General features: G+C 38.8%; 1 protein-coding gene across 12 annotated transcripts in view; it reads right to left on the bottom strand.

Moving 5' to 3' along the window:
* The window catches only part of IRAG2 (inositol 1,4,5-triphosphate receptor associated 2), a 110032-nt gene extending 95769 nt beyond the window's left edge, over nucleotides 1–14263 (bottom strand). For 2 of the 12 annotated variants that reach the window (XM_055572127.1, XM_055572136.1), the window contains exons 1-3: nucleotides 12708–13743; nucleotides 3778–4376; nucleotides 2130–2243 (exon numbers count right to left, since the gene is read on the bottom strand). In XM_055572127.1, coding sequence (XP_055428102.1) covers nucleotides 2130–2243; nucleotides 3778–4342 — 679 coding nt within the window. In that variant the 5' untranslated portion in view covers nucleotides 4343–4376; nucleotides 12708–13743. Of the gene's footprint in view, nucleotides 1–2129; nucleotides 2244–3777; nucleotides 4377–4537; nucleotides 4558–12707; nucleotides 13769–14129 lie in introns of those variants that run through there. The other 10 variants (XM_055572106.1, XM_055572088.1, XM_055572097.1 and 7 more) reach the window with 10 other exon arrangements.
* Between the last annotated feature and the right edge of the window lie 6702 nt (nucleotides 14264–20965).

Here is a 20965-nt window from a genome sequence, read left to right as displayed (position 1 = left end):
TTCAATTAGAAACACCATCAAACTTTTATCTGGCCTTTCCTCTGGGAAACAAGACTCAGCCACAGCCTTATAAAACTGATAAGCAGCATAGAGTTTCTCTTTATAGATATTCCAGTTGATAAAGTAAGAAGGAATGATAAACTACTAACCTTCACATCATCTAATGAAAGAATAAATCTAGGCCTTCACTCTCAAATAGTTTTGTCTTTCGATAAAAGTACATATACTGTGACTCCTCTGTCCAGTGGTTAAAACTCCATGCTTCTAATGCAGGGGGTGAGGGTTTGATCCGTGGTCAAGGAACTAAGATCCCACATGCCTGCCACTTGATGTAGCAAAAAAAAAAAAAAAAAAATACAAAATACACCATCTATACAGAGTCTTGCCCAAAAAAAGATATAAAACATTTACCTGATCAAGCCTCTAAATGTAGGGGACAAAAAACAGGTTGTATTGCTATGGCCCCACAATCACTAAAATTCAGATTGGAGAAAATGAGGAGATAAAAGAGCCAGTTTCATTAACAAATGACTTAAAATACAAAAAGAATGAAAAAGGAACAGATGGATAAGCCAGATAACCAATAACAATGAACAACCCTTTCTTGGATACTAATTTAAACAAATAAACTGTTTAAGAAAACATAAATTTCTCATACAAATGAGAAAACTTGAATGTTGGTAAGGTATTTGATATTTAAAAATTACATTACATTTTTGGTCATAAAAATAACATTGTACATGTGTAAAATAGACAGCTAGTGGGAAGTTATGTATAGCACGGGAGCTCAGCTCAGTGCTCAGCAGTGACCTAAAGAGGTAGGATGTGGGGGTGGGAGGGCGACTCCACAGGGAGGGTATCTATGTATACATATAGCTGACTCACTTTGCTGTACAGCAGAAATGAACACAATATTGAAAACAATTATACCCCAATAATATAAGTTAAAAATAAAAAATTTTAAAAGGCATTGTATAGCTGTATCTAAAATAAATGTTTACGGAGGAAATAATATGTCTTAGACTTGCCTCAAACTAATCCAGACTTTGGAGAAGGCGATGGCACCCCACTCCAGTACTCTTGCCTGGAAAATCCCATGGACGGAGGAGCCTGGTAGGCTGCAGTCCATGGGGTCACTAGGAGTCGGACACGACTGAGTGACTACACTTTCACTTTGATGCATGGGAGAAGGAAATGGCAACCCACTGCAGTGTTCTTGCCTGGAGAATCCCAGGGATGGAGGAGCCTAGTGGGCTGCCATCTATGAGGTCGCACAGAGTCGGACACGACTGAAGCAACTTAGCAGCAATCCAGACTAAGTGGGAGATAGCGGAGGACAGAAGAGCCTGGTGGGCTACAGTCCATGGGGTCACAAAGAGTCAGACACAACTTAGCAACCGAACAACAACAGGAACAATCCAGAGTGGAGCAGAGGAAAGTGGAGGAAAAATGAGACATCATTATTTATGACATATACATAAGGGTCATAATACCCTCTCCACTTCTGTATATGTTTGAAAGTTTCTATAATAAAAAAGTTTTAATCCAAATGAAAGGAAACCATATGGACCAAGCAATTTGTGGGGGCAGGTTATACTATGAATCATTAACAGCGGTTACTCAGGGAAACAGGATAACGGATGAGTTCTTTTTTCCTTTCTTTTCTCCATATTATTAATTTTGTTACAGTGATCATGAACCATTGACATGCTAAACATTACTTGCGGAAATTTTAAAAAAAGCATGTCTCTAAGAAAAACAGAAGTGAAAATCTAAAATTGACTTAAAAATTGGAGCTAAATTTGTACAGCGGTTTTATGTATATGAAGTATGTATTTCTTGTGAGGCAACACCTATGAGATGTAAATAGTTCCAGTCAGTGACTGCAGCTGGTAAAATTGATGATAAGCTCAGTAAAATCATTCAAGACTCTGGCAAAATATATAAAACAGGCAGAACGAAATTAACCAACATCTAAACAGCCATTGCCCCTCCCAAATTAGGTTGCACCTGCCCTATGTACAGACACAGATACACAGATACACATAAACCATTTCCCTTTCTCTCACAACAGAAAGCATGAGTGGATGAGTATCAGTGAAAATCTGAGCAGAAAACTTTCAACTAACCTCTGCGTTTGGAGTCACATATATTAAAAATACTCCTAAGCAACTCTTCTTCATAGGTCCTGGTGTTGCTAGAGGTTACATCTTCCTTGCCATCATCAGTTCCTTGTTTCCACCCTATCAGAAGAAAAAGTTTGCAAATCCAGATGCTTTTATGTGCTAACATGCTTAGTTACTATTTTAACAAAGAGTCAGATTTGACTGAGTGACTAACATATACTTTCACGTATATGGTTATGTTTCAAATATTAAAATAAAGAGCAGCCCACAATACTGGTTCCTTAACGTGAATAGATCAAGAAAAAAGTGGTCTTGAAGCATCTTTGATTATTCATGTTCCCTTTCAAGTTTTACAAAGGTGGAACAAAAGGAGAGAAGATGAAGAGGGAACTGAGCTTTATTGTCCTGTGATAGTAAAAGCGCTCTGTGAGGTGAGAGAGAAGGCGAAATTGAGATTCATTTCTATTATGCGGGCAGGTACTTTTCATTGGCAGAGTCGAGAGAGAAAGTTGAACGGGCTACAGTGTGTTATCCCTATTCTTGCCAGCGCTGGTACATCTCTAAGGTATTGCCACTGTGCAATTTTATGACAGGTTAATAATGATTGACATGACTGGAACAGTGAGATAGATAAAATTAATTTTGCATTTTTGATGACAAGTGAACATTTATACAAGGAAATGTATGCAAATATTTGTAGTAAAAAAGTTGTTACTTCTGGATATTACTTTAGTTATATTGCTTACAACTTCTGGCACTGTGAAGGAAGTGGTATAATATAATGAGGTGCTCAACGGATTAAGACAGTTTAGTCCTATGAAGAATATATGTTTGAATAAACTCATGTGCCAGAATGGATAGGTTTCAGTTACTATAATGCAATTGGGGGAAATAAAGCTATCTTTACCTGTTTTTTTTTTTTTTTTAAAAAAAAGCACCCTGTGAAAAAGCAAATAGTGTTGACACAAATAAGAATATGTATACCTGTGGTGGATTCATATTGATATTTGGCAAAACTAATACAGTTATGTAAAGTTTAAAAATAAAATAAAATTTAAAAAAAATAAATAAAATAAAGAAAACAGAGGGAAAGTAAACACTAGCTATACAGAAAATGTATCATTTTACATTGCTTTTTAGGGTCCATCATACATGGGATTCTGTAAGCAATTCCCTAAATAGACTTCCAAAATTTCATTGAACTTGGCCTACAGAATTTGCATTGTTTCCTGGTGTACCTTATTGGCGCTACACTTTCTTACATGTTTCTCTCACATACAAAGAGGGAAAAATGCTAAAATGTTAATTTTAAGCAAGGCACGTTGGAAGTATATGAATTTTAACTCCCATATATCTATGTATTTCTATCATGACATTCTAATTTGCCCAGGAGAAAGTTTGTTTTCAGGTCAGTAGAAAAATATCAATGATTATGATTGAAAATATAATCTAGAATTGCTATCAGGTTTATATTTGAAAGCATAGAAAATACTGATGTTGCAGATATAAGATTTTTGTTGAGAGAAAGAAAATTTTAAGGGAAAGATGGATGCTTCCATCAAGTTTCATACTTCATTTTAGATCAGGCACTCTCAGAGTCATATGCTCCTTGCTTTATTGGAAGAACAAACATTAAAAGATAAATATTTACCCTCTTCATTCGGAGATAATTTTTTCACCACGGAATCCTGAGGAGTAGAGCTCTGATCAGAGGTGGAATCAAAATCAAGTGCTAAGGTACTAAAATCATTTCCACTACAATAGTTAGTCAAATCCTTGTTAGCAAAGAGCTCCCTTTTCATGATCTGCGGTGTCAAAGATGTGTAATTCTGGGAGCTCTGTGATCTTGGCCTTGAGATATTTTCAGAACCTGCGAGGATAAGAGAGTATGTTGCATTCTCAGGAGAGCTGAGATGAGAAACGGATGGGGTTCTTGGAGACACTCTCTGAGACTGTGAAGGGAAGGTGCCATCTTTCTCAGGACTCAAGAAGAGCGTGTCAGGCAGAGGGACGTGAGCAGCCATCATTTTCTTCAGTACCTCTTCAAAATCCTTCTTGGGATTAGTCTGTGGGCTGTCAAAACTGCTAGACTGGTATTTGATAATCTGTCGGATGGGATCAGAAATGTCTTCTCTCTTTTGGATGGCTCGCAGTTTTCTACAGATGCTTTCCACGGGGTTATGCCGCTTCTCAGCTACCTTCTTTGCAGAGGCCATTGCGGACTTTCCTCCAGTGAGAGAGGGGAAGTGGCTAAAGTACAGGCAAAATATAGACATGTTTTTCAGTTAACACTGTCCTAACAATAATGGAGCAATAGGCTATTTATTCCCAAACCAACTTTGGGGGGATCAAGATGTCTTTAAACCACTGTCTTTACAAGAATTGCTTTAAAAACAGTATTGTTGATTTACCATGTTGTGTCAGTTTCAAGTGCACAGCAAAGTGGTTCAGTTACACATACACTGGGTTGGCCAGAAAGTTTGTTTGGTGGCTTCCCTGGTGACTCAGTGATAAAGAATCCACCTGCAGGAGACACAGGTTCAATCCCTGGCCCGGAAAGATTCCACATGTCACAGAGCGACTAAGCCCGTGCACCACAGCTATGGAGCCTATGCTCTAGAGCCCAGGAACCACAACTACTGAGCCCACCACTGAAGCCCACACAGCCTAGAGCCTGTGCTCCACAAAGGAAGAAGCCACCCCAATGAGAAGCCCAAGCACTGCAACCAGAGAGTAGCCCCTGCTCACAGTAACCAGAGAAAAGCCCGCATGCAGAAACAAAGACCCGCACAACCAAAAACAAACAAACAAATAAATAATTCATTCAGGTTTCTCTGTAACATCTTACAGAAAAATCCAAATGAACTTTTTGGGCAACTTAAAATATATCATATGTTCTTTATCAGATTCTTTTCCATTATAGGTTATTACAATACATTGAATATAGTTCCCTGTGCTATACTGTAGGTCTTTGTTATTTAAACAATTGCTTTAAACAGATTTCCACATGTTTAACTCTGGGACTCAAATTTCTAGAAATAATAGCTAACAAATAGGAAGTATTTCCCATGATCCAGGCAAAGTACTAAGTTCTTTGTATGTATCAACTCATCACATCTTTTTTTTTTTTAATTTTTAATTTTTTTATTTAAAATTTTATTTTATTTTATTTTATTTTTGCTTTTTTTCAATGTACTTTTTTTTAATTTTATTTTATTTTTAAACTTTACAATATTGTATTAGTTTTGCCAAATATCGAAATGAATCTGCCACAGGTATACATGTGTTCCCCATCCTGAACCCTCCTCCCTCCTCCCTCCCCATACCATCCCTCTGGGTCGTCCCAGTGCACCAGCCCCAAGCATCCAGTATCGTGCATTGAACCTGGACTGGCAACTCGTTTCATACATGATATTGTACATGTTTCAATGCCATTCTCCCAAATCTTCCCACCCTCTCCCTCTCCCACATAGTCCATAAGACTGATCTATACATCAGTGTCTCTTTTGCTGTCTCGTACACAGGGTTATTGTTACCATCTTTCTAAATTCCATATATATGCGTTAGTATACTGTATTGGTATTTTTCTTTCTGGCTTACTTCACTCTGTATAATAGGCTCCAGTTTCATCCACCTCATTAGAACTATTCAAATGAATTCTTTTTAATGGCTGAGTAATACTCCATTGTGTATATGTACCACAGCTTTCTTATCCATTCATCTGCTGATGGACATCTAGGTTGCTTCCATGTCCTGGCTATTATAAACAGTGCTGCGAACTCATCGCATCTTAAAACAACTCTGTGAGGCAAGTATTGCTATTATCTCCTTTTTCAGGCACAAAGAGATTAAGGGACACACCCAAAGTCAGCTTAGATAAGTGCTGGAGTCCACATTTGAACCCATACAGTCTTGCTTGAGAGGGTAGACAACATTGCTCTTCACTTATACATCAAATATGATGATAGTGATGATATGAAAGCTCCCATTTGAGTACCTACTCTGATTCTTATCTTTTGAGAACTTAATAAATACCTCTTTAAGTATCTTGCATATATAATGTCCAAACTTCACACAAGCCCTGTCAGATGTGTAGAAATATCCCCTTTTCACAGATAATAAAATTAAGGCTCAAAAAGGTCAAGTAACTTGCTGATGGTCACATCTCTAAGATCTGTGCCAAGGAGTGTCTGACTTCAGCAGAATTTTGTTTAATGGTAGCACCTTTAAAAAGCATGATCTCAACTTCTTATAACACAGCAACTACAGAACTTGGAAATAAATCCAAAATTGTGCCTAAACTGGTAACATTTAATCTATGCAAAGAGTTACAATAAATTGAATAGTTATAAATAGTTGAATAGTTACAAAGAGTTTGAAAGTTATTATTTCTAGAACCTTAACAAAAACGTCTATTTTCTAATGAGGTGGATAAAACTGGAGCCTATTATACAGAGTGAAGTAAGTCAGAAAGAAAGATACCAATATAGTATATTAACACATATATATGGAATTTATAAAGATGGTAACAATGACCCTGTATGCGAGACAGCGAAAGAGACACAGATGTAAAGAACAGACTTTTGGACTCTGTGTGAGAAGGTGAGGGTGGGATTATTGGAGAGAATAGCATTGAAACATGTATATTACCACATGTGAAATGGATCACCAGTCCAGGTTCGATGCATGAGACAGGGTGCTCAGGGCCCGTGCACTGGGGTGACACTGAGGGATGGGATGAGGAGGGAGGTGGGAGGGGGGGTTCAGGATGGGGGACACATGTACACCCATGGCTGATTCATGTGAATGTATGGCAAAACCCACTACAATATTGTAAAGTAATTAGCCTCCAATTAAAATAAATAAAATTTTTAAAAAAGCTTCTATTTGTGATTCTTTTTAAAAAGTCCCCTAACAGAAAATAAACAAAGGGGCATTTAGAAAGACTAGGAAGAAGATGCTCCAAATCTCAGTCTGGTTCATTGTACGTCAAGATAATAGCCACCAGTTCCACCTAAAGAAGTTTCCATCAACAGAACCCTTCACCATTTAAGGTAACAATCATCTTTGAATCTTTATGCTGTCACTCTGCAATCCACTCCGTTTCTTCTATTCAAGGCTAATCTTTCAATGTCAAGCCTAAAACACATTCTCCTACTGAAATTCTGGAATCAGTGTATACGCACTTGACTCAAGCTTTCTTTCTGTTCTCTCCAAGGATGTATAATTGTACTGTATATTCTGTCATTTAATTAGATTTTGCCTTCTATTCTTGGGCTGTTTTAAATGTGTATACTCACTGCCTCCTCAAAAATGTTTTTAATTCTTGTATACAAAAGTCATGGTGTGATTCTCTTTTAGATTCTCAATACATTACTGTTGGCAGCATTGATACTCCACAAGGCTTGTGGACTTGTTCCCTAGCTATAGTGAGTGTTGGCTCAAAGACTTGTAACTACCACTCTTTCTGGAAAATTTCCCCTGGCCAAATGGGAGCGTCTCATTGCTCAGCTAGGAGGTTGGAAGTGAAGCAATAGTAATGACAGAAGAGGGCCTGCCTGGCACTCCAAATCTACAGCTGACTGTGGTGGGGACACGGCAGGAGCCATCTGACTTCCCCATGTCAATTAACAACCTTCTTAAAGACTCAACATTCAAAAAACTAAGACAGAATCTGGTCCCATCCCTCATGGCAAATAGAAGGGGGAAAAGTGAGAAGCAGTGATTTTCTTTGCTTGGCCTCCAAAATCACTATGGATGGTGACTGCAGCCATGAAATTAAAAGATGCTTGCTCCTTGGAAGGAAAGCTATGACAAACCTAGGCAACGTATTAAAAAGCAGAAACATCACTTGGCCAATAAAGGTCCATCTAGTCAAAGCTATGGTTTTTCCAGTAGTCATGTACGGATGTGAGCTTTGTACCATAAAGAAAGCTGAGTACTGAAGTATTGATGCTTCCAAACTGTGGTGCTGGAGAAGACTCTTGAGAATCCCTTGAAGTGAAAGGAGATTAAACCAGTCAATCCTAAAGGAAATCAACCCAGAATATTCATTGGAAGGACTGATGCTGAAGCTGCAATACTTAGGTCACCTGATGTGAAGAGCTGACTCATTGAAAAAGATCCTGATACTGGCAAAGACTGAAGGCAAAAGGAGAAGGGGATGGCAGAGGATGACATGATTAGATAGCATCACCGACTCAATGGACATGGATTTGAGCAAACTCTGGGGGAAAGTGGAGGACAGAGGAGCCTGGTGTGCTGAAGTCCATGGGGTTGCACAGAGTCAGACACAACTAAGCGACTGAACAACAGTGAAGTATCTGTCAGTGTTCTCAATGTACTGTGACTATTTTTCTCTTCTACAGCCAGTGAATCAGGGACAGGTTGAGCCTGGGACTAATAGAAGCCCTAGAACTGGAACCTCAGACTCCCAGACCCATCAATCTCCATGAGAACATCTGTGAACCTCAGTGTGGGTTGCTGTTCAAGCCCCAGTGAAAGGCTTCCCTCGTGGGCATCTGTGATGGGTCCAGATGAATGTTCCTAGCATATAAGACACCACATTTCTATTTGCTTTTCTGAGGCATTTTTCTCCTCCTACCATCTGTTTCCTAAACTTCCATGACTCACCTAAGCAAGCCCTGCTCCATGGTTTATTAAACCAAACCTTAGAAAAAGCACACCTAAGGCACCGGCTCTTCATGAGCTAACAGAGCTTCACAAGATTAACTTGTTTTGCTTTTTCTAATATAGAGCAGAACATTTGTGGGAGTTCAATAAGTAAGATGTGATGATCAAGATTTCAAAATTTGTGCCACTTTCTCCATATATGGCATGGAAATATCTCCTGTCCATCCTGTCCAAATTTTTTTTTTTTTTTTTTACTTTTAGATCCACTGCAATCTGCCATAACACTGAAAAATACAAGTCTGACTTGCTTTCAATAACTATCTTTGAAAGAGTACTAATGAAAATTAAAAACTGAAGGTTAATTGTACTTGTAGAATCAGGTGCTTGGTGTCTGTCTTTTACGAAGAATTTCCTTATTTATCTGTTTTGTTGGTTGAATACTGTGTAAAGATGGTACACCTGAAGAAATTCCATTGGTTTGTTTTATTTTTAAATTCTCTGAACCTTCATTGTACTCTATACCACTCATCCTTTTAGGCATTCAATGAATATCCATTAACTACCTAAAAATGTGCTAAACCTAGTAGAAACAGGGGGTACGATCATGAGCAAAACAGAATATCTGCTCTCCTAAAACTTTAGGTCTCTGAGAGATGCACATGTAAGAAGGAAGCTACGAAGACTGCCAGATTAAATCTAGGACCCCCAGGCCTTTCCTGGTGGTCCAGGGTGCAAGAATTTGCCTTCCAGTGCAGGGGACTAGGGATTGATCCCTGGTCGGGGAACTAACGTCCCATATGCCACAGGACAAGTGAGCTTGCATGCCACTACTCGAGCTCATGCTCCACACCTAAGATCCGATGCAGCCAAAAAAAAAAAAAAGACCCAGGATGCCAAATAAAATTTGAATTTCCAATAAACAATGGCTAATTTTTTTAGTATAAGTACATCATGTGCATCAAAAAGTTGCACAGGAAAAACTTATACTGAAATATTATCTGTTGTTTATCTAAAACTCAAATTTCTCTGGGCATCTGGCAGTTCTAACTAGCTAAATCTAGCAACCCTAAAGCCTAGAATAATAAATAATTACACACTAGGAAAGAAAAGTGCCAGGGCTGTGAGAGAATATAATAGGGGTTATTCTAGTTTGGGAGTTAAGGATAGGGAAAAATTGGAGCATCTATTATGTGGCATGTGCTACGCATAATGCTACATATATTGTTTGCTAAATCTAAGGTTGTGAACAGAAAATTAAGAAGTGGACTCAAAAATCCCTTGTCCACTCCCTCCGTTCAGTTCAGTTGCCCAGTCATGTCCAACTTTTTGGGACCCCATGGACTGCCCACGCCAGGCTTCCCTGTCTATCACCATCTCCCAGAGCCTACTCAAACTCATGTCCATCGCATTGGTGATGCCATCCAACCATCTCATCCTCTGTTGTCCCTTTCTCCTCCCACCTTCAATCTTTCCCAGTGTCAGGGTCTTTTCATATGATACAGTTCTTTGCATCAGATGACCAAAGTATTGGAGCTTCAGCTTCAGCATCAGTCCTTCTAATGAATATTCAGGACTGATTTCCTTTAGGATTGATTGGTTTGATCTCCTTGCAGTCCAAGAGACTCTCAAGAGTCTTCTCCAATACCACAGTTCAAAAGCATCAGTTCTTCAGTGCTCAGCTTTCTTTACAGTCTAACTCTCACATCCAAACATGACTACTGGAAAAACCATAGCTTTGACTAGATGGACCTTTGTTGGCAAAGTAATGTCTCTGCTTTTTAATATGCTGTGTAGGTTGGTCATAGCTTTTCTTCCAAGGAGCAAGCGGCTTTTAATTTCATGGCTACAGTCACCATCTACAGTGATTTTGGAGCCCAAAATAATAAATTCTGTCACTGTTTCCATTATTTCCCATCTATTTTTCATGAAGAGATGGGACTGGATGCCATTCCCTATATCTATATATTTACATTTATTCTATTCCCTATATCTATATTACATTTCCTATATCTACATAGTTACATCTATATCCAGATATATATTCCTACAGCATATTTCTGAGTTTACATTAGATAAATGTAATATAAAATAATATTAGAGATTATCCAAACAAGTTATTTTACTAATTTTATTTATTTCTCCTATTGTTTGACTTATGACCCATTGTCCTCCTTTCTAGAATGAGTGTCATTATTATTATTGCCTGAATTGCCTTGTTGCACCTATTCAAGGTCTTGATTCAACACTTTTCAATCATCTCTCTGATCTAAAACTATAAAGCAATAATTAAAAGCCTCTGATGCATAGCAACATCTATAAACAAACGTGGTTTCTTATCTAAAGGAAGGTTATTTTCATCAGTGATATAACTACAGAGTCCCACACTAACCTATCTGTTTGGACTTCCTAAAGAAGCCTTCAATAGATTAGAATAAATTCACCATGTATGTATAATATAGATAATATCTCCTCTTCCATAGGAACTTATAATATTAGAGCATAATTTGTGTTTTCAATATCCATATTCTTCAATAACTAAGAAACAGTTGGATTTCTTCTCAAAGAAAGACATTAAGATTTATACAGAGATAAAAAAATAGCATCCTTGAAGAATTTTAGGAAGCCTTCTGAATCAAACTCTGACTCAAGAAAGATTATGTGGATAATGTAATTATCTTTTCTTTACCAACCATTTAAATTTTTTCTCCCTTTATTAATAGTTATTGCTTGAACATTGAACTTCAAAACTTAAGATCAAGTAGGCTTAAGAATCATTTGTTACTTAATTATGAAATCCTTCATGACTCACCCAAGTGAGTACCACTTGGTGGCTTAATTAATGCAAAGCCCTTAATTAATGTACGTAAAAAATATAAGTATATATGTATATGTAGATAGATAAAAAAGGGGTTCCTTTTGCCAAAAGAGTCCTTTAGTAACAATCAGATGCCAGTAAACTCTTCATCAACACATAAGAAGAAACATCTGTTCACTGAGATGTTCCCGGGAAACTCATCTTTAGCAGCCCAATGGGAGAGCAGAGCATGGATTTCTACTCAATCAGTAAATTTTATTTTTGCCAAATTACACTGTTTTAGTCTCTCTTTGACTAGTATTTAATGTGATAAAATAGCAACACGTTTTCCTGCCCTCTCCAGATACATGGTAGCAGCTGTTAATCAAAATGATTTGCAAACCACAAGTCCCAGATTTAGTAAATGCTCAGTGAGTCTGTCATCTGCAAACCTTTTTCATTACTAATAATTGCAAGCTGGAACCTTCTCCTCCCACCACTCAGTTAACCTTGTTATATTAAGCTCCTTGGCTGGGTCATACCAAGCTTATTATAAACATCTCATATTGGAACAATTCCCGAAATAGCACAGTCACACATTATGCTTCTGAAAACTGTGTTCTTCTGTTTCAGTTCTTGTTATATGAAGTCTGATTTTCTTCTCAGAGACCAGGGGAAAAATCTATGGTAAATCTTAACTCCAAGAACTCAGGTGCTCCTACATTCTTACAGTCAACAAAACCACAAAATTACATTCTCCTAACACACATTCCAAATAGCCAAGACTGTAAACAACAATTCAGTGCTTTAACCTATCCCAAAGCCTTCAAAAAAACACTTCTGGGATCTCCAAAGCAACATTTTAAGGGAAACTAGCTTTATCACTTTTAGCCACTCAGCTTTTTCTCCCAATTTCTTTCAGTGTTTTGGGTTTTTTTCCTAGAGGTGTTTCAAACTTTCAAAGAGCTCCACTGAACCCTGTTATATCAATTTTGGAGGTTTGTCTCATTCACAACAGACACATTGAATGGAAGGTTAGAACTTAGCGACGGCTGAAGTTGCTTTTGCCCCATTCAGAGGAAGATTTTCTTGACCTTCAATGACTAAGAGCCACCATCAGCCAAAGTTTAATTATTTGTTTGGGGAAAACTCACCACCTTGCTTTCACTTCACCAGCATCCAAGAACCATCTTCTGAAAACTCGGAATGGAGAGAGAGGCCCTCAGGACCAGATGATGTGGGTGGAGCTAACGTCTTCAGAGTGGTAAGGAGGGAGCTGAGAGTCAAAGGCTGGAGAACAGGGAAGCCCCTAATCAGCTACACCTGCCTCCCGGGTTCAGCCAGGCCCACAGGAGTAGGGGTGTGAGGAAAGGTACGACGGAGGATGCAGTCAACTACTGGGAGAGGATGGGTGCCATGTTGGTGTGCTCACTAACACGTCATCCCGTGTTACTACAAAATAAAGATCATCCGAATATACTCTCTAATCAGGGAGTCAGCTTTTTTGTTACCATTGTTTCTGTTTATGGGGTTAGGTCTAAAAACAGGAAAAACAATCACACCTATATATAGTCTTAATTCCATCAATGAAGTAGGAAGGAAGTCTTTTATTGAAAATGAATTGTCCTGCTGGTCAAAGACTTTCTTGAAGAATTTTCAAGCCAGCAACTAACACTTAAAATGGGATACCACTAAATATCAAACTGCAGCCCCATTGACAATTCCAATTTCCCTTCTCTTTGCCACTTCTATTCAGCTCTATGCTGTCTTGGCTTAATGAATCTCTCCACTTAGAAAAGAATGTACAAAACAAGTTATTGAGTACTTACCATGGTTATTATTAAATATTTAAAATTTTAAAATTGTAACAGAAATATCAAGTAGACATTGCAAAATATTTAAAATTTGTGAAGCCCATGAAAGTCTAAAAGAGACAATATTATTTCAAAGCTTTTAATAATAAAATGTATGCTAAAAACAAGCTTATTGTTTAATTGTTAATATCTTCATACTAGGAAAAGTCACTTTTTAAGTTAAATTTCATATGCTTCTATTTGGCCAAATGCTGTATAGTTTCTCAGACATCAGTGCTATTAATCATCGTGTCTTTTATGAGATCTGACCTGGTTTGGGAGACTCAGCATATAAATTGAGCAGAGTGCAAAAATTAAGCAAAGAATTAGGTGAGTGGAACATTAAGCTTCATGGGAGGTCAGGATAGGGTGTGTTCCGTGTGGGTTGAGTAGCCTTTATAAAGTAGCTGGGACATATGCTGGGCTTTAAATAATAAAGTATTATGCAAAGATAGGGGCACAGACACATCTGTGAGGTGGGGAGAGACTGAGTGAAGCCTAGTGGTGAGACTGAGCCTGTTATTTTAGCAGCACTGCGTACACAGTCAGATGGAACCATGAGAAAGGTGGGAGGGGGTGGAGTAGTGAAAAAATGTAGATTTAGGTAGGGAGGATACAGGCAGATTCAGAAATAAATAAAACTTCATATAGTGTCATTTCCCATCCAAGGAAATGATACTCAGCTGTGACAAGCATCTTAAAAACAGAACAAAACAAACTCACCACAAAACAAACAAACAGAAAAGCAAACCAAAATCTGGGTTCCAAACGTAAAACTGGAAGCGTCAAACCTGGAACACTTTTTTGCTCAAACTGGCAGTTTTGCTTACTACTCACAGGGCTTCTCCAGCCAGGCCTCGCAGGCCCTAATCACATGCTTCTCAGACCTTAGCATCAGTGATTTCCTGCTCATCCCCTCTTCTCCCCCTTCCCCCCTCCCCTGCATAGTGTGCTCTGAAAATCTATTTTTGGTATATCAAGATTTTTACATATACTCCTATTCCTGTGGGTCTTCATTATCTCTGTCCCCAGGTGAGAGGGAGAAATGTCGTAGCTAAGAATTAGGACTCTGGATTCAAATAACCTGGGCCAATGAGCTTTTCTGCTCATTAGGGTTTTGCTTTTTGCTGTTTTTTAAAAATCTTTATTGAATTTGTTATAATATTGCTTCTGGTTTTTTTGTCTGCTTTTTGTGCTTTTGACCACAAGGCATATGGGATCTCATTTCCCCCACCAGGGGTTAAGCCTGTACCCCCTACAATAGAAGGTGAAATCTTAACCACTGGACCACCAGGGATGTCCCTGCTCACTCATTTTGTGACAAAGTAACTTTCTGTGTTTCAGTTTCTTCTTCTGTGAAACTGCATCAGTATTCTGAATGACCTCCTGGGTTAATTTCAAGGGTTAAATGAAATAATATGCATATGATACATTTTCTGAAACTCAGTGTATTTATTCAGGTGTTAAATGTCCTCTTAAAACACAAAATAGCACTAGAAAGAAATAACTAATAAACCCATGTCTCTCATTAGACTTGCTCTGTTTAATTTCCCATGAAATAAACTGTCTTATAACATCCCTGCTTGTGATCTTCTTATCAATCCCCAGATACCGAAACTAGCAACACCCAGAGATTTTCCTCCTAGTCATAAAGGAAGACAGCAGCAGAGCCAGAAATAATATTCAAATTCTGAATCCACTAGACTATATCGCCTGTCTGGCAAACTCAACTCTTTTTTCCTTCTCCAAATGAATGTATCATACATGATATTTCCCAGAGCAATGAAACGAGCAGCCTGAACTTATTCAGGGAAAACCTGAATAAAATTCCAGTGGCTCATCAATGAATTGAATGAATGTGTTATATCATCACTTATTTATTATTTATCAGTTATTTATTCCATCACTTATTATTGTTTGCCTCAGGCTGATTCTAACAGAATACAATAGCCTCTTGGTATCCATGAGGGATTGGTTCCAAGACCGCCTTGGATACCCAAATCTGTGGATGCTTAAGTCTCTTATATAAAATGACATAGGAACTTCCCTGGTGATCAGTGGTTAAGAATCCTCCTGCCAATGCAGGGGACATGGGTTTGATCCTTGGTTGGGGAAGATCCCACATGCCTTGGAGCAACTAAGCCCGTGCTCCACGGCTACTGAGCCCACTGAGTCTGTACTCTAGAGCCCTTGAACTGCAACTGCTGGAGCCCTCGTGCCCTAGAGCCTATGCGCTACAACAAGAGAAGCCAATGCAATGAGAAGCCCACACACCACAACAGAGTAGACCCTGCTAGCTACAACCAGAGAAAGCCTGTGCACAGCAATGAAGACCCAGGGCAGCCAAAAATAAACAAGTAATTTTATTTTAATGGCACAGTATTTGCATATAACCAAACATCTCTGGGTTTCCCAGGTGGCTCTAGTGGTAGAGAACTCACTTGCTAATGCAGGAGATGTAAGAGACATGGGTTCGATCCCTGGGTTGGGAAGATCCCCTGGAGGGCATGGCGACCCACTCCAATATTCTTGCCTGAAGAATCCCATGGACAGAGGAGACTGGCAGGCTAAAATGCACAGTGTTGCAGAGTCGGACAGGACTGAAGTGACAGCACAGCTCAAACATTTTCTCCAGCCCTGAAAACATGTTTTGTTAACACATGAAGGAATACAAAGGGATAAAATACAGGCTTTACCCCAGAAAGTCAAGATGGGGCTTTGACTCTTGAATAAAATACTGTTAGGACTGAAACATATTGTTTCCTCCCTAAGTCATTTCCCTTTAAGGTGGGTTTGACCAGAGAGGGCCTCTGATATTGCCAGACCTGAAAGCAACTGTCTCGCTATAATTAGGGAACCTCTAAGAAATGCCAGTGGTCATGTATGGATGTGAGAGTTGGACTGTGAAGAAGGCTGAGCGCCGAAGAATTGATGCTTTTGAACTGTGGTGTTGGAGAAGACTCTTGAGAGTCCCTTGGACTGCAAGGAGATCCAACCAGTCCATTCTGAAGGAGATCAGCCCTGGGATTTCTTTGGAAGGAATGATGCTAAAGCTGAAACTCCAGTACTTTGGCCACCTCATGCGAAGAGTTGATTCATTGGAAAAGACCCTGATGCTGGGAGGGATTGGGGGCAGGAGGAGAAGGGGACGACAGAGGATGAGATGGCTGGATGGCATCACTGACTCAATGGACGTGAGTCTCAGTGAACTCCAGGAGTTGGTGATGGACAGGGAGGCCTGACGTGCTGCGATTCATGGGGTCCCAAAGAGTCGGACACTACTGAGCGACTGAACTGAACTGAAGAAATGCCATCCCCACTCTTCAAAATAACATTTCAAGAAAATTAAATATTTTGTAAATAGGCAAAAAAAAAATCCATTTAAAGAACATCTCCTTCTCTTTAATGCAATCTTTTAAAAAAAATTTTTTTAATGATACTTTTTTTTTGCCTCCCTGCACAGCATGTGGAATCTTAGTTCCTTGACCAGGGATCAAACCCATGCCCTCTGTAGTGGAAGCTCAGAGTCTTAACTGCCTTAACCACTGGACTGCCAGGGAAGTCCCTTTAAAGCAGTCTTTAATGTTGTTAAACATTAGCCAGTAGCAGGATCTCTGGAGTTAATCTCTGGTTGATCTACGGGACTCATTTATTCTGATCAAAAGTAGATTGGAGGGGAAAAGGGGTACTATTGGAAGAAAGGAAGGAAGGAAAAAAGAAAACCAGATAGTGGAATCTTCCTTCATGAGAGGCATGGCCAAATGTAACATACGTTTTTAAAGTGTTATTATTAATTACTTTATTTAATTTTGGTTGCACTGAGCCTTTGTTGCTGCACATGGACCTTCTCTAGTTGCAGCAAGCAGGGGCTTCTCTTCACTGTGCCCTGTGCAGGCTTCTGACTGTGGGGCTTCTCTTCTTGCAGAGAACAGGCTCTGGGCCCGAGGGCTTCAGTAGTGTCCGCTCACGGGCTTAGCTGTACCATGACACGTGGGATCTTCCCGAATGAGGGATTGAACCTGTGTCCCCTGTATTGGCAGGGAGATTCTTAAACACTAGACCACCAGGGAAGTCCCCATATAATACATTTTACTTTTTAAAACCTGCTGTATGTAAAATGCACTATTTTTTAAATGCACTCTTTCTTATAGTAGAGCCCTTAGGTTCTAGGTGCCATTGTCTTTTAATTGGTTTCTGTTAATTAAGCTTTATTAAGCAAAGGCAGTGTCTTCAGGAAGCCAATTTTCATAAAGATACTGTCCCAGAAAGAAAGGGATTGGAAATTTTAGTGATTTATGGGTTCCATTCTAAAAGAAAGGGAACATGGAAGTGAATACTTTGGAAGAAAAATTGGTAATGTGTTTTTGGAGGCAGGTTAAAATGAAGGCCCTGGAGATATTACAAGATATGTATTAGCTGAATGACAATCACCCATTGCCCTCCCAAGTTAACCCTCCTGAATTAAAGCAAGACCCACCTGTTCTTGTTCTGTGTTCCAGCAGACTGGCCTCTGTGGATGGCATCAGTCTGACTTTGCTGCCCTCTGATTTCCCATTGAACTTAGTACCAGGCATCTGCATAAAATAGGCATGAGCAGAAAGAGCCTGGGATATTTTTCTCCTGGATCCCACCCTGCCAGCCCTGTCTGACAGTGGTCCGTGCTTTTCTATGGCACCTGTCAGGCAGCCCCGCTTTTTTCTTTTGGCTGCACTGGGTCTTCACTGCAGCACTGGGATATTCTCGAGTTGCAGGTGCACAGGCTCTAGACTGAGTGGGCTTCGTGGTCCCTCAGCATGTGGGATTTTGGCTCCCAGCTAGGGATGACCAGGGATCAAACAGGTGTACCCTACACTGGAACTCAGATTCTTTACCGCTGGACCACCAGGAAGTTCCAAGCAACCCTCTCTTAAAGTGACAGTACTCACTTGGTTCTGAATGTCCCTACCTTAGCCCTTGTTAGGATAGGTTCCCTAGATCCAGGATGCCAGCACCATGAGGTGCTCCCCACTCCTCATTATTTCCCTTAATCCTACCCACATCTTCAGGATTGAAATTCTTTTCTGTCTCCCGTTTAAAAAATGTGCCATCTGTTTCTTAAGGGATCCTGACTGATACACACTTAGAGATTCTTTTCATCGTCATTGTAATTTCCATAGCCCAATATGGTTGCTCTGCAGCTTTACACGAAGGGCATAATACCTTAAATTATTTTGTTTTTATTTTTAAACTCTGGTGGCCTTTCCTTCTGGTTTAGTACACATGACTAATTCAAAGAAAGAGATTTGATTAAAAAAAAAAAAAAAACATCTAAAGCCAAAACACTCCACAAACTTTTCTTTTGGAAATTCTGATAGTTGTTGCCACGTTGGTTTCCATAGCGGTTGTATCAGCTTATTGTGTCACCAACAATCCGTGAGCTTACTTGGTTCCCCACACCTTCATCAACACAATGTGTTGATCTTTGCCAATCTGATAAGTGAAAGATGGCATCTCCTCATTTTAATTTGCATTTCTCTCCTTATGCATATGGTTTCATGTGTTTAAAGCTATTAATATCTGTGCTTCCATTTCTATATTCTATTTGTTTGTATTCTTTGGTCATTTTTCAACAGGGACTTGATTTTACCAACTTACAAAAGCTCTTTACATAGGAAGAAATTTAGTTCTTTGTATTTTATGTATTAGAAATTCATTTGTACAATGGGTCATTTCTATTTTTCTTTTATGACATATTTGCCATGCAGATATTTTTAAAAAATTAAACTCAGGTTTCAATCTTCTCTTTATGGCTTCAGAGTTTTTGTTAGAAAGTTCTTCCTGACTCTAAACTCATAAATCATTCTCTCATGTTCTTTTCTATTATTTTTAGAATTCAATACATTTAGACTTTATTTTGGTGTATATGGAAATAGGACTCTGCCTTCATTATTTTTCAGATGTCTACTGGGTTTTTCCAGAAAGTTATCCTACAGATACACTTGCTGCTGCTGCTGGTGCTGCTGCTGTTAAGTCACTTCAGTCGTGTCCGACTCTGTGCGACCTCATAGACGGCAGCCCACCAGGCTCCCCCATCCCTGGGATTCTCCAGGCAAGAACACTGGAGTGGGTTGCCATTTCCTTCTCCAGTGCATGAAAGTGAAAAGTGAAAGTGAAGTCACTCAGTCGTGTCTGACTCTTCAAAACCCCATGGACTGCAGCCTACCAGGCTCCTCCATCCATGGGATTTTCCAGGCAAGAGTTCTGGAGTTGGGGTGCCATTGCCTTCTCCATTATATATGTATATATTATGCATTAATACATACACTTAATATATACATATATGTTAAACATTTGTTTTGGTTTGGTTTAGTCGCTAAGTTGTGTCCGACTCTTGTGGACCACATGGACTATAGCCTGCCAGGCTCCTCTGTCCATGGGATTCTCAAGGCAAGAACACTGGAGTGGGTTGCCATTTCCTTCTCCAGGGGATCTTTCTAACCCAGGAATCAAACCCAGGTCTTCTGCATTGCAGGCAGATTATTTACCGACTAAGCTATGAAGGAAGCCCATATTAAACTTTATACATATATAAAACATTTATATTTGTAAATGATATGTATAAATTAGCCACTCCACAAGGTACATGGGGCCTCACCTGAGACTGAACCCATGCCTCCTGCATTGGAAGCACAGAGTCTTAACCACTAGACCACCAGGAAATTCCCAAAATATACTTACTATAGTTTTGTTTGGAATGACAAAACAGCAAAAAAACTTTTGCATCCTTCAATAAGGACCGGTTATATAAATTACAGTTTATTCACACTTTGTGATAAAATACAACTGGTAAAGAGGTTCTCCAAGGATTTATATGGAATCCCAAAATTATGTGGTCAAATTATTAATATAAATCAACGCTAATGTGAAGAACATTATTTATATTATTTCTCATTTTAAAACATATGTAAAGTAGAAACCAAAGCAAAACACAGGTACACATAGATACAGAAAAAACTAGAGACAATGGTAATCTTTGGGAGAGAAACTGAGTACTCAGAAACAGGGGTAGAGATTTAATTATTTCTTTACATTTTTTGTACTGTATGTACAAGATCATCAGTTTAAATAAAAGAATCAAAAGAGAAAATAATAGATTAAAAAAACTCAAGTTATTCTATTTTTGATGACTGAATCATTACCATGTAATGCAGTTTTATAAGATAAGGTTATTTATATCATTAAAAACTGCCTCATAGTTCAGCAAACATTTTCTATACATAGATGTAAAAAAGATGGATCAGTAGTACCCTCTGCTGGTAATCAGTTGAAATTCAATGACCTAGAAATCATTAATAAACCTATTTTATATTTTATTTTGTGATTACAGTTCTCTCATGTACTCAATATATCATGAGTGATGATATTCATATCATAATTCTTGAAAATCATGGTGGGAGTTTCCTAAAGTTAAAAATTACACATTTTTTGTAGCAGTTCACAATTCTAGATTTGTATCTGTTGTCTGAGAATCAAATTCTGCTTTTGATGATATGGGAATATTGAGAATAAAATAATAACTG

This window comes from Bubalus kerabau, chromosome 1 (assembly GCF_029407905.1).
Source record: "Bubalus kerabau isolate K-KA32 ecotype Philippines breed swamp buffalo chromosome 1, PCC_UOA_SB_1v2, whole genome shotgun sequence".
In the NCBI taxonomy this organism is placed as follows: domain Eukaryota; kingdom Metazoa; phylum Chordata; class Mammalia; order Artiodactyla; family Bovidae; genus Bubalus; species Bubalus kerabau.
This window is presented reverse-complemented; position numbering and strand designations above follow the sequence as displayed.